Raw genomic sequence first — 12,481 nt, 5'->3', positions numbered from 1 at the left:
TATGGCTCGAAAGCTTGGAACCCGGTTAATACCAGATTTTCGGTGGATAAAAATTTTCCTCTCGAAAGATGAAAACACGGGAAAGCAAAGCTATCAGGCAAATACCAATCATTCCTACTACTATAGAAGGCGTGAGTGATGCCCGAGTTACAAGAAGGTATATTTTATATTTTGACCACTATTTGTTACCAGTTTAGGTTTAGTACTAATATACCGGTTAATACCAGATTTTCGGTGGATAATTAATTGCCTCTCGAAAGATGAAAACACGGTAGACTAAATATTCAGGCGAATACCAATCACATAATTGGCTCATAAGTCGTTTGTGAGTGATGCTAGATTTACAAACTAATAAAAAATGCTTTTTCCGTAAATTTTTGGCGATGGTCTATTTATACCGGTTAATACCAGATTTTCGGTTGGAACACGAAATTCCTCTCGAAAGATGAAAACGCGGTAGACTAAATATTCAGGCATATACCAATCACATAATTGGCACATAAGTCATATGTGAGTGATGCTAGATTTACAAACTAATGAAAAATGCTTTTTTTTTTTCTACATATTTGGCGATATGCTATTTATGCCGGTTAATACCAGATTTTCGGCTGGAACACGAAATTCCTCTCGAAAGATGAAAACACGGTATAATAAATGTTCAGGCAAAGACCAATCACAATATTCCGATTAGCTATTGTGAGTGATGCTCGATTTACATTTTATGCTCTTTATTATTTTTTTCTTTGCTAGAATTGCTTTGAATCAACCTCTTATAGTACTTAAGTATTTTTTTTTTCTTATTTTGCAGACGTTGACGAGGCCTCCAAAAAGGAAATCAAGGACATCCTCATCCAATACGACAGGACTTTGTTGGTCGGCGACCCACGTCGCTGCGAGCCGAAGAAATTTGGTGGTCCAGGTGCCCGTGCTCGTTACCAGAAATCATATCGTTAAGCTTTTATGGCGATATGCGATTAGTTATATTTTAAGGTGTACACTCTTGAAGGAAAAAATACATTTTTTATTTTGAAAAATGGACATTGTGGTTGTTCTTCACACTTGCCTGGTTATCAGGTTATCTGGTTATGTGCGGTTAACCAACGCACAGCATTACATACGTAGAATTCTGTTGGTTTTTGACTTCTACGTCTACGTAAAAATGGTATAGCAGTGCATGCACTGCCAAGTATGTACATGTATGTAAGTACAGAGGATTTATAGCCCAGCTATGCATACTTCACTGCTATACCATTTTTCGTAAAAATCAAAACCCAACAGAATTCTATCAACAATCTAGCTATGACAAAACCAAAAATATGGCTCGATAGGACTTTTTGTGTTGATTTCAACAATTTCTGGCGGAAGTAAAAAATAAAGAAGATATCAATGGTTAAAGTTAATTTTTCTGATTTTTTTTTTAATATTAATATCTTCTGAACATAAAAATAATGACGTCAAAGTAATTAGGTAATTAGGGGGTCTTTCACTTGGTTCAAAATTTTCTCCTTTTTATATTTTTAAGCCGGAAATACCTTATAAACAAAAAATTATAAATATATATATTTCTTTAATGGCGTTTGCTTAAAATTTGTTTTGAAAAGTGTTATACTATATACGTCGCGTAAAAGATATTTAAATTATCTTTAAATAAGCATCAATACTTTTCTGATCGGCAACCACAGCCGTCGCGTAGCCCTGTCGTCGCCAAAATAATTATCTACATAAGAATACGTGAAAAATAATTTGACAGTTGTGGTCCGTAGCTCGTCGTTTTCATTGTGTTTGGGCTATAACACCCCATTGAGAACACTTGACCATGAACGAAAGACACAAGATCACGCCTTCCCGAAAGAAAGAAAAAAGTTATTTTCTAGCTGTTGAAACCTCGACGCCATCTTTGTTGTAAGAAGTAAACAAGGAAGAGAACAAAAAAAACCGCGTAATTGTTGAAAACATGAATAATCATTTTTATTATGCAAATTCTCCTATAAATCATGTCGTGTTAAATTATTCTTTACCTTATGTGTGCACACGTTGTCACAAGCGAAAATTAAGAAAATTGCAGTAAAAAGCCACCACCAAATTGTAAACAACGAACAAATGTAAACAAACGGCTAATGCATTTAACCGGAGCTTCTACCTCCGATTTCTGCAAATCAGACATTGAACAACCGGCCCTAAGATTTAATAAATCCAGTTGCTAAATCACAACCGTCTCCATTACCACAACGAGATATGTTTGACGTTCACATTTTTAAATATTTGACGTTCACATTTTTAAATATTTGACGTTTGCTTATGTATGATTTTATAAATACAGTTGCGGACATTGATATACAGACAGATAAAGGGAAGGTACCAAGCGGAATTTCATTATATGAATTCTGAATATTATTGGCTTCTTATTCGTGGTAAATATGTATGTATAATATATAGTTTGGAAAGTGTAAAGAATGGTGCCATATTCCGAATTATTTTCCCGAATTTAAGAAAAATTATCAAAACGGTAAAATACATTTGCGGAAAGTAAAATTTTTGTAGAACTCTCTTATTTATAGGAGGGAACCGACAATCCAATCGTGGGCCTTTGGCATATCATGAATACGAACTGAATTCTAGAGGATGTTCCTTGCAATGTTATCGAAGCAGAACCATTACCGAAATTTATAAATTTTTTGTCGCAGCGCGTAGATGACTTATAGAAAGCGGAGAAGACTCTGCATGATATTACTATAAAACATTTCTTCTAAATTTTTAGTTTTAAAAATAATATTTTCTTAATTTATTAAAACCAAAGTTATGTAAATATGTATTACTAATTTTCTCCCAAACTAACAAAAATATAAAAATTCATGTTTTTATGATAGGCTAGATTTCAATGTCCTCAACTGTATATTGAAAACACAAATGTCATTTGACTTATGGCATGTGAATTTGTGGTTGCCACATCCAACAAATTGTACTTATTGATCAATATTATTGAAGATTTGACGAAGATTTAAGTTAAATCGACTGCCTTTCGAGATTTAATTTTATATGGTAAATCTCAAAAGATTTAACGTCAAATCTCGTCAGAGGGCTAAATCTTCATTAAATCTCACAATGAAGACATTGGCCCGTAGTCATGGTCAAAATAAAGTCGACTTTAAAGTTAGTTGCAGCTTTTTTGACAGATATCCCATTGAAAATTATGTCAAAAAGCTGCAACTAACTTTAAAGTCGACTTTATTTTGACTATGACTACGGGCCATAGTATTAAACTCGAGTTAATTTTTTAACAAGTATTGCACTATGATTATGCAACACTTATTTTTTTATTTTATTCCAAACAACAAAGACAAAGCAAGGCAAATGGGGTAAGCTAAATAATTATCAAGCTCTATACATTTTCTGAAACTTTAATTGCGTATTTTCATAAAATAAATTTAAGCAGCTATATATTGCAAAAATAACTCTCTTTTTGAGCATTTGAAAAAGTAAAAAGCTGGCAGCTTTGGTCAACGGCTGCCAATTACAAAGAAGAAGAAGAGAACGAAAAAGGCTTCTACTTGGCTTTTGCTTTTTGTTTGGAAAATAATTTAATACATTTTAACAATTTTCGGAAGTGTGTAAATTAAAAAAATTATATTTTTATCGCATAATTCTTCCGGTAAGCATTGGCGACTTTGTGATTAAACAATTTCGAGTGTGCCTACGCTTCACCTGGTCGCGGCGCGCGCTCTTGCTTAAATTCCGTGCCAGGCGTACTTATAATACACATTTTTATTCTACAGAGCTAGTATTTAAGAGGCCGTACACCGATCGCATTGGAATGTACATAAAATCAGTTATAATTGATGGGTTTAAGTCCTATGGACGGCGTACAGAAATCCATGGCTTTGACAGCGAGTTCACTGCCATTACTGGCTTGAACGGCACAGGCAAGTCGAACATTTTGGATTCAATATGCTTCGTGCTTGGTATAATGAATCTGGGACAGGTAATTTTTTTCTCGTTTTTATTTTTCCATTGACTTAAGTCCCGTTGAATAGGTGCGAGCCGCATCTCTTCAAGATCTTGTGTACAAAAGCGGTCAAGCTGGCGTCACAAAAGCAACCGTTACACTAATTTTTGACAATTCAGATCCAAATCAGTGCCCTTTGGGCTATGAGAAATGCCGAGAAATCTCTGTTACTCGGCAGATTGTTGTTGGTGGCAAAAATAAGTACCTTATAAATGGCAAGCTGGTGCAGAACAAGAAGGTCTCCGACTTTTTCTGCTCTGTGCAGTTGAATGTTAACAATCCCAACTTTTTGATTATGCAAGGACGTATTACTAAAGTACTGAACATGAAACCACAAGAAATTTTATCGATGATTGAGGAGGCCGCAGGCACTAGCATGTATGAAACCAAACGCGAAGCGACTACAAAACTGATTGAAAAGAAGGATGCGAAAGTACGTGAAACAAATACTTTGTTGCAGGAAGAAGTTGAACCGAAGTTAGAAAAGTTGCGTCAGGAGCGTTCAGCTTATCTGGAATATCAAAAAATATGTCGCGACATTGAATATTTGACGCGCATACACATATCATTTCGTTATCTTAAGCAAAAAGAAGCACTCCGTTCCATTGAGCAACACATTGAAAAGCTAACAAACCGTGTGGAAACTTGCAAAACCACAATTAAAGATAACAACAGTGAAACAGAACAGATTGAGGAATCTGCAAAGCAAGTACAGACGCAAATCGATTCCGACAGCGGTGGTGCACTGAAAGAAGTTGAAGAACAACTCACCAAGCAAGTGGTGGAGGAAGGAAAAATGGCGGGTAACTTGAAATCGGCGCAAACTAGTATAGATCAAGAGCAGAAGAAGCTACGTGCATTGGAGAAAAATATTTTAGAAGACGAAAAAGCGCTGAAGCAGAAGGAAGCACAAATGTCTAAAGTACATGATCTGTTTCAGAGCCTTAAAGATGCGGATGAACGTGATTCGCAGGCGTATGATGCGGCACAGAAAAAGTTCGAGGCGGTTACGCAAGGCTTATCGGTGGACGAAGAGGGTCAATCGTGTTCTTTGCAGGACCAGCTCATTAGTAAAAGAAGATTTATAGTTGTATAAAAAAGATTTTGTGATTTAATTTTTGATTTCAGATGCGAAACAACAACTAAGCCAAGCCGAGACGACACTTAAAACTTCAAGCATGGAGTTGTCGCACTGCAGAAATGTTTTGAAGCAGCGTGCGAATGATAAACAATCCAAGGACTCGCTCTATGCTAAGGATCAACAATTAAGCGAACAACTTGAAAGGGAAATAAATGGTCTTAGCCAAAAAATGGCTACCATCGATTACGAGGATGGCAGCTTTGAAGCGCTGCAGGAAAGAAAAAATGTGCTACAGCATGAAATACGTGACTTAAATCATCAGCTGGACCGACGAAATGCCTATCGCTATGAATTACAATATCGCGATCCCGAACCAAATTTCGATCGTTCCAAGATGCGTGGCATGGTTGGCAAACTATTCAATGTGCGCGATGAAAAGAATAATCTCGCTTTAATGATGACTGCCGGTGGCAGCGTAAGTTTGATTGCTTCATATACAATACATTTATTTATTAAAACATATTTTCACTTGCAGTTGTACAGCTATGTAGCTGATGACGATATAACCAGCAAGAAGATACTGCAAAAGGGTCAGTTGCAACATCGTGTAACCATCATACCCATTAATAAAATCACTTCTCATCCGATCGATCAGAGTGTAATTGATTTCGCACAGAGCTTGGTGAGAATGAATTTTTGTAAGATTTGTTAGTATTTTGCATATTTATACTTTTCTAGGTAGGAAAAGAAAATGTGCAGTCCGCTTTGTCTTTAATCGAATACGATCGTTGCTTCGATCCTGTAATGAAATTTGTTTTTGGCCACACATTGGTGTGTCGCGATTTGAATGTCGCTAAAAAGGTTAGCAAATCAGCGGCTTTTTATATAGGCTTTTTATATAATTTTTATTTGCTATTCTTCTCCCTTCATAGGTCACTTATCATCGTAACATATATTCACGTTCTGTAACATTAGAAGGAGACGTAGTGGACCCCCAAGGTACGCTTTCGGGTGGTTCACGTCCCAAAGGCAGCAATGTTTTAGCCGATTTGGCGGAAATTAAGAGATTAGAAAAAGAAATTGCAGCACGCAAAAAGGAGTTGCATAATATTGAGCAAAAATTGCGGTAAATTTTCTTTATGTATCTTTAGATTTTCTTTATAAGTTTTTAAAATCGTTTTTGCGCTCTAGTATCACAACAGAGGCCGCACGCAACTTCAATCGCATCAAGGAGCAATTGGAGTTGCGACAGCATGAATTGAATGCCTGCCAGCAGCGCTTGGCCCAAAGTACCTTTCAACAGCATCAAGAGGAAATAAAGGGGTTGCAACATCAAATAGAAACACTTGAAAGCGATCTCGCTAAAGCACGCGAAACGCAGAAGACCGCACGTAATAAAATTAAAGATATCGAAGAAAAGCTTGCAGACGCCAAGGGCTTTCGCGAACGTGAGCTCAAAGCGGCAGCAGAAGCAATGAAACAGGCCAAAAAGAAGTCCGAAGAGTCGCGTAACAACTGGAAAAAGCGCGAGCAAGAATTCGAAACCTTGCAGTTGGAAATAGATGAGTTGAATAAGAGTATTAAAAAGACGACAGAGCAACGTGACGGCATGAAGGAAAGCATAAGCAACATGAAAACAAATCTCGATGAACTCCGGGAAAGCAGCTCTAGCGTTAGTGCGCTTGTAGCCAATCTAAAGGAGCGTATCAAGGAGCATAAGGATAAAATCAATTCTCAAAATAGGGAGTTGAAGAACTTGTTGGTGAAAAAAGAGAAATTGGCTAAAGTAAATCAGGAAATGACTTTGGAAATTAAGAAAAAGGAAAACGAAATCAACAAAGTGCGCAACGACAGTAAGGATTCGTTCCGCAAAATCGAGTCGCTGGAGGAAAAGTACCCCTGGATTTTAGAGGATCGCGACTTTTTCGGCACAAAGAATACTCGTTATGACTACTCGAAAGAGGATCCCATTGAGGCGGGCCACAAATTGACGGTAATGCGTGAGCAAAAGGACAAAATGGAACGGCACATAAATTTGCGAGCCATGATACTGCTGGATCGCGAAGAGGAGCAATATCAGGAGACCATGCGCCGCAAGAAGATCGTTGAGCAGGACAAAGAAAAGATAAAACACATTATTTGTAAAATGGATGAAAAGAAGCGTGAAAAGGTGGAGAAAGCATGGAAAGTTGTCGATGAGAATTTCAGCAGCATTTTTAGCACATTGCTACAGGGTGCACAGGCACGTCTAAATCCCTTCAAGCAATCGGGACAACTCGTTGGTTTGGAGATAAATGTGGGTTTTAATGGCGTGTGGAAGGAATCGCTAAGCGAACTTTCTGGCGGGCAACGTTCATTGGTGGCTCTTTCGCTTGTCTTGGCTATGCTTAAATTCTCACCTGCGCCACTATATATACTCGACGAAGTTGATGCAGCTTTGGATATGTCGCATACGCAAAATATTGGCAACATGTTGAAAGCTCATTTCACGGGCTCCCAGTTTATAATCGTTTCACTGAAGGATGGCATGTTCAACAACGCAAATGTTTTGTTCCGCACCAAGTTCGAAGAAGGCGTCTCGGCGGTAACGCGTACAGTAAATGCAAAGATGTCGGCACGAGGACGCAGATAAGATGGCAGTAAGCAGAAGCACCATTTTTGTATTATTTTTAAAACATAACTTAGAATCTTAACGAATTACATATATTCTAAAGAAAGAAAAATAAAACACTTTGCGAATTGATTAAGCAGCGTGTTTTCTACAACAAAATGTTGCAATTTTTTTGCAGATAAGCTGGCAGTAAGCAGAAGCACCATTTTTGTATTGTTATTTTTAAAACATATATTACAATGTTAACGAATTACATACATTCTAAAGAAAGAAAAATAAAACACTGCGAATTAATTAAGCAGCGTGTTTTCTCAGTTGCAATTTTTAACTAGTGTTCAAATGATAAAATATAATATACTGCCTGGAACTAAAAACACTACAAAGTTTAGAAAATTGTTTAGAACGTAGCAAGTAATTAAAATTTTCACGTGCCATGTAAATACGTAGATAAATACATATGTTTGTATACATGTAGCAATACTTGTTAGTTTATTACAAAATTTTAAAATTGTAGATTTCAAAGAAATAGTTATGGAGCATTGTTTTCCATTGTCAACTCCTTTAGACCGTCTGGCGCGTACACAGTGCCTTCGTTATAAATAAATACGTATTTTTAACTCAACAGTTAGAAAAGTTCTTGTTTGCACAGCTTGCGGTTGTGAGGCATTCCGTACTCAAAACTGTTTTTATCCAACAAACGCAGAATGGAGCAACAGTAGTATATTAAACTCTGAGCCAATATGCGGTTGGTCGATATTTGTAGCGTGGCGTTTTCATTGCTCGCGTTAACTAAAAAAGTAAGCGTTACGCCTATTGTTGGTGGTCAGGTAGTGGCTAGTACAAAAAAATGGTAAGAAATTTCCAAATAATCTAATTTTTTAATTTTGTAAATTATCTTTTCAACCCGTTTCCAATTCCTAGCGGCACGCAAGTATTCGTATATGGTTTCCCTGCAAGAATGTAAGCAGCCCTTCAGCGCACAAAATTTAAGCGAGTGTCAACATTTTTGTGGGGGTGCTCTGCTAAGTGAGAGCTGGATAGTGACTGCAGCACATTGCCTATGGCGCAAGTAATTAAATTAAATTTATTATGTAAATTGACTTAAAAAATTATATTCCAAACCCTTTTAATAACAACGACGTTGGCCAATATGATCCTCAACAAAGAGATTTATCACTCATATCCGCCGTTATCGGTCATGAAAACCTCGCAATCGCCGATCAGAATATCAGTCTACACGCTGTAGAACGTTTTGAATTTATTTACTACCAACCAAATATTATTCAAAATGATATTGCATTGGTACGTTTGCGGAAACCATATGAATCGGAATTCGATGCAAAAAGCGGCGGTTATGGACGATTGCCACCGCCTGGCTTAAATAACACCACTGGCGGTAATCTTAATGTGTTTAAATATACTATGTAGGTATACATGGCAAATCTAATTAATCCTCTGTTTCGCTTGCAGCTTCCTGTCAGATCATAGGTTACGGCGCAACTCAATACGCTGGTGTATTACAAAGCAATCTATTTGAAGGCGAAGTTAGTGTTATCGCAAAGAAGGAATGTAGTGAGATTTTAGGCCGAATTTTAGCGCCACCCCACGATGATACTACGATATGTGCATTGGGCAAAAATCAAGACACTTGCCAGGTAACGGTAGATACCGAATCCAATGAAAAGATCAGTGGTAGCCGCTACAACAACAACAACAAAAGATCAGTTTAGAGCTAACAAAAATCTACAACGAAAATATATATTTTTTGCTTGCAGGGCGACAGTGGGGGTCCTTTGATATGCAAACTGAAAGACAGTTTTTCTATTGTTGGTATTGTATCCCATGGACTCACGTGTGGCATAACGGGCATACCAAGCATCTATACAGCCATCATGCCCTATCTGGAATGGATAAACCTTGTAATCAATGAGAAAAATTAAGAAAATTAATATACATACATATGTACATAGTTTTGAGACGAGCACTGAAGGAAATAAAAAAGGCGGATATGTACAAAAGCGGAAATGCGAAGTTTGTTGAAATCGGAATTATCGAAACCGATAACATGCGACAGGCACAACCGCTTCCTTTCGATTAAACGTTTTAGTTAAGGCGGTTTTCCGCAAAATATTTATTAAATTTCAATCAAAGGCATATGAGAGTATAAAAATGCGAGTATCAATAAGAGTGTTCGCTATGCAAAAAATTTGTACAAGTTGGTACCAATTGTTACCAAATCGTGTTCGTTTAGCCAAAAACCCAGTAAAACTTGCAAGGAGAGAGCACAATTTTGACATTTCATTTGGAGGGGAAGTTGCAAATTCGTGCTGGGAAAACTTTTGCCAGTTAGAATTTGCAAGCAGGATTGCGGCACACGGTTGCATTTTTTGTCAGCAGTAATTTGAATCAACGAGTTCGTTAAATTTAAAAATGAACAATCTTGTTGCGATTTAATAATGAAAGAAGTATGTAAATATTCGTTTATTGAATTAATTTAATTAATTCCAAACATTTGAAAGGTACTCGGCTGAAAAAGCTGTATTCGTAATCGGAACGCACTCGACACCACTGTCGATATAGGAAATCCGACAGTGACTTCCACAATGAAATTGAAGCGAATGTTGAAGAAAGTCAGAATAAGGAGAAATATACGTATAGGTCCTGTTTTGGTTTCCACCTGAAATAATTAAAAAAATTTATCATGCTCGAAATGCGACCGCGGACGCCAGCTGGCAGTGAAGCTTGCTAATTCCTGTTCGCGCAAAACTCAGTAAGTTTCTCTCTTTGTGAGAGTAAGATACCTTTTTCTCCGAATTTTGTTACTGGCTAATTCTTACTGGCATTGCATAGCGAACACTCCTAATTATAATCAATATCGTACGGGTTTATTCCGCACTGTTCCGTACCGCGCCTGTTGCTGTCTCCATTAGCGATTGTTCATCTGCTGCAAAAGATCTCCGGCAATGAATCGCTTGTGGAGACCATCGCAATCGCAAGAGATAGATAGCAGTTAGTGTTGGGAAGTATCGAGTACTTATGAGGATCGAGTTCTTTAGTCGACGTTCAGACACGAAAACTTTTGTTGCGGAAACTGGAAGCTTGTTGGGGAGAGAGCGACGAGGAAAGGGGACGGGTACCGAGTCGCCCGTACTCGGGAAACACGCTTTGTGCTCTCGTTCGTCTGAGTATTTCAAGTTGGCGATTCACAGCTGACAACAACAAAAGAGTTTCTGTGTGTGAATGCAAAGGGCAACACCAAAAGAGAAATTGCCGATAATAAGAAACTCGAGTTTCCGTGTTTGAACGCAGACTTAGATCGATACTTTTAAGTATCGGGTATTTTTCAGAGTACTGAGTACTTTTTTTTTTTTAATATACACATGTTGGTAACATTTCAATACTTAGTATATAAATCTCACAAACTGGCAGTACTTTATTCAAATTAATATATGAATCCTAAAGTACGTCAAATGAAAGGCTAATATTACATTTACATTGAGCCCAAATGCGTCATTTGGGCGAGAAACCTCAAATGCGAGGCCAAATCACGCATTTCTCCATACAAATTCACATTTCCAGAATGACGCATTTCGACGCATTTACACAAAATCACGAAACAAATGCGTTCCAATTGCCGTACTATTTTATTGAACGCACTCAGAAACAAAAGTTCCACAAAAGCTTTGGTTTGTCTTTGACATTTGGAATTTTTCAAACACAAAACAAACACAACGAAATAAATAAATCTTTGAAATTTGTGTGTAAAAATTGTTAATTTATACAAGAGCTTTACACATTTTTAGTTTAATCAAAGAATAATTGCCTTTTTGTGTCCAAAAAGCGTTAACAATATAATAAATGTAGTGTTTGTTTACATACATTTTGTTTTTGTCTTCCCTTTTCATTTGATGAGAAGTCAAAGCAAATGCGGATCAAGTAGTGTAAACACCTTCAAATGACTGATTTCAAATCACGCATTTTGGTCCAATGTAAATGTAATATAACCTTACTGGGTACAAGTATTGTACTCGAAAATTATTGAAACTACAAATTGAATACAATCATTTCTGAATACCGTTAAATGTAAATAAAGCTCAGTACTTTTTAAGTCTATTCGACACTTAATACTGAGTACTTTGAATTCATCCTGATTACATGTATCAAAGCGATTATTGGAACAGAGTATTTTTGGGTACTGAGTACTTTCTAGTTCTTTTAAGTTCTGAGTACTTTCGAGTTCCTTTTTTGAGTACTGAGTACCTTCGAGTACTTTTGTGAGTACTGAGTTCTTTGGAGCATTCAGTATCGATACTTTCAAAAATCGGGTGCTGTCGATCCTTTCGAGAATCGACTTCTGAGTACTTTTGGTATCGATATTGCCCAACACTAATAGCAGTAGATATCGCTTGCGTGCTATCGCACGCGATGAACTCAAGAACGATAGAATACACCATGGATGAACTGTCAAATAGTTTTACAGCTTGTTTGAACCAAGGCGAATTTATACAAGGTGGTGTTACTAGCGAATTTGGATGCGAATTCATATTACAATAAACACATCGAGCCCTAACCGCCAAAATAACGTAAACGATATATATTTTTTTTTATTTTCTTTTTGATGCAGAAATGTATCTCGATGCTCTAGTAATATTTCTGCATCAAAAAAAAATTTTGAAAAATATGTCGCTTACGTTATTTTGGCGGTTAGGGCTCGGCATCATTTTGACATTAAGTACGATGGCGAAAATCTAAATTCGCGATCAACACCACCTTGTATAAATTCGCC

At 37.0% G+C, this 12,481-nt stretch overlaps 3 protein-coding genes across 3 annotated transcripts; all 3 read left to right on the top strand.

Moving 5' to 3' along the window:
• The first annotated feature begins 53 nt into the window (after positions 1 to 53).
• On the top strand, positions 54 to 1,038 carry LOC118745177 (40S ribosomal protein S16). The gene is made up of 2 exons (XM_036478701.1): positions 54 to 157; positions 809 to 1,038. The coding sequence occupies exons 1-2, from the start codon at positions 139 to 141 to the stop codon at positions 952 to 954; spliced, it is 165 nt and encodes a 54-aa protein (XP_036334594.1). The 5' UTR covers positions 54 to 138; the 3' UTR covers positions 955 to 1,038.
• A 2,550-nt stretch (positions 1,039 to 3,588) lies between these two features.
• LOC118744753 (structural maintenance of chromosomes protein 2) lies at positions 3,589 to 8,009 on the top strand. The gene is made up of 8 exons (XM_036478037.1): positions 3,589 to 3,649; positions 3,774 to 3,979; positions 4,032 to 5,073; positions 5,132 to 5,559; positions 5,620 to 5,766; positions 5,823 to 5,945; positions 6,017 to 6,210; positions 6,276 to 8,009. Exons 2-8 carry the CDS (start codon positions 3,812 to 3,814, stop codon positions 7,714 to 7,716), a joined length of 3,543 nt encoding a protein of 1,180 aa, XP_036333930.1. The 5' UTR covers positions 3,589 to 3,649; positions 3,774 to 3,811; the 3' UTR covers positions 7,717 to 8,009.
• A 426-nt stretch (positions 8,010 to 8,435) lies between these two features.
• Positions 8,436 to 9,952, top strand: LOC118745287 (mite allergen Der p 3). The gene is made up of 5 exons (XM_036478812.1): positions 8,436 to 8,545; positions 8,591 to 8,764; positions 8,862 to 9,091; positions 9,166 to 9,350; positions 9,471 to 9,952. The coding sequence occupies exons 1-5, from the start codon at positions 8,436 to 8,438 to the stop codon at positions 9,633 to 9,635; spliced, it is 864 nt and encodes a 287-aa protein (XP_036334705.1). The 3' UTR covers positions 9,636 to 9,952.
• The last annotated feature ends 2,529 nt before the right edge of the window (positions 9,953 to 12,481 follow it).

The sequence above is a fragment of the Rhagoletis pomonella genome, unplaced genomic scaffold, assembly GCF_013731165.1.
Source record: "Rhagoletis pomonella isolate Grant_MI unplaced genomic scaffold, Rhpom_1.0 Rhpom_scaffold_00008, whole genome shotgun sequence".
NCBI lineage: Eukaryota > Metazoa > Arthropoda > Insecta > Diptera > Tephritidae > Rhagoletis > Rhagoletis pomonella.
Note: the sequence above shows the minus strand (reverse complement) of the source record. Positions and strands in the feature narration are given on the sequence as shown.

Excerpts from the sequence above, each read along its gene's own strand:
- LOC118744753 (XM_036478037.1), top strand. The coding sequence starts at position 3,812 with ATGTACATAAAATCAGTTATAATTGATGGGTTTAAGTCCTATGGACGG. Across the intron at positions 5,560-5,619 it reads TGATGACTGCCGGTGGCAGC|TTGTACAGCTATGTAGCTGA; the intron begins GTAAGTTTGATT and ends TTTCACTTGCAG. Across the intron at positions 5,946-6,016 it reads ATTTGAATGTCGCTAAAAAG|GTCACTTATCATCGTAACAT; the intron begins GTTAGCAAATCA and ends CTCCCTTCATAG.
- LOC118745287 (XM_036478812.1), top strand. The coding sequence starts at position 8,436 with ATGCGGTTGGTCGATATTTGTAGCGTGGCGTTTTCATTGCTCGCGTTA. Across the intron at positions 8,546-8,590 it reads GTGGCTAGTACAAAAAAATG|CTTTTCAACCCGTTTCCAAT; the intron begins GTAAGAAATTTC and ends TTTGTAAATTAT. Across the intron at positions 9,351-9,470 it reads AAAATCAAGACACTTGCCAG|GGCGACAGTGGGGGTCCTTT; the intron begins GTAACGGTAGAT and ends TTTTGCTTGCAG.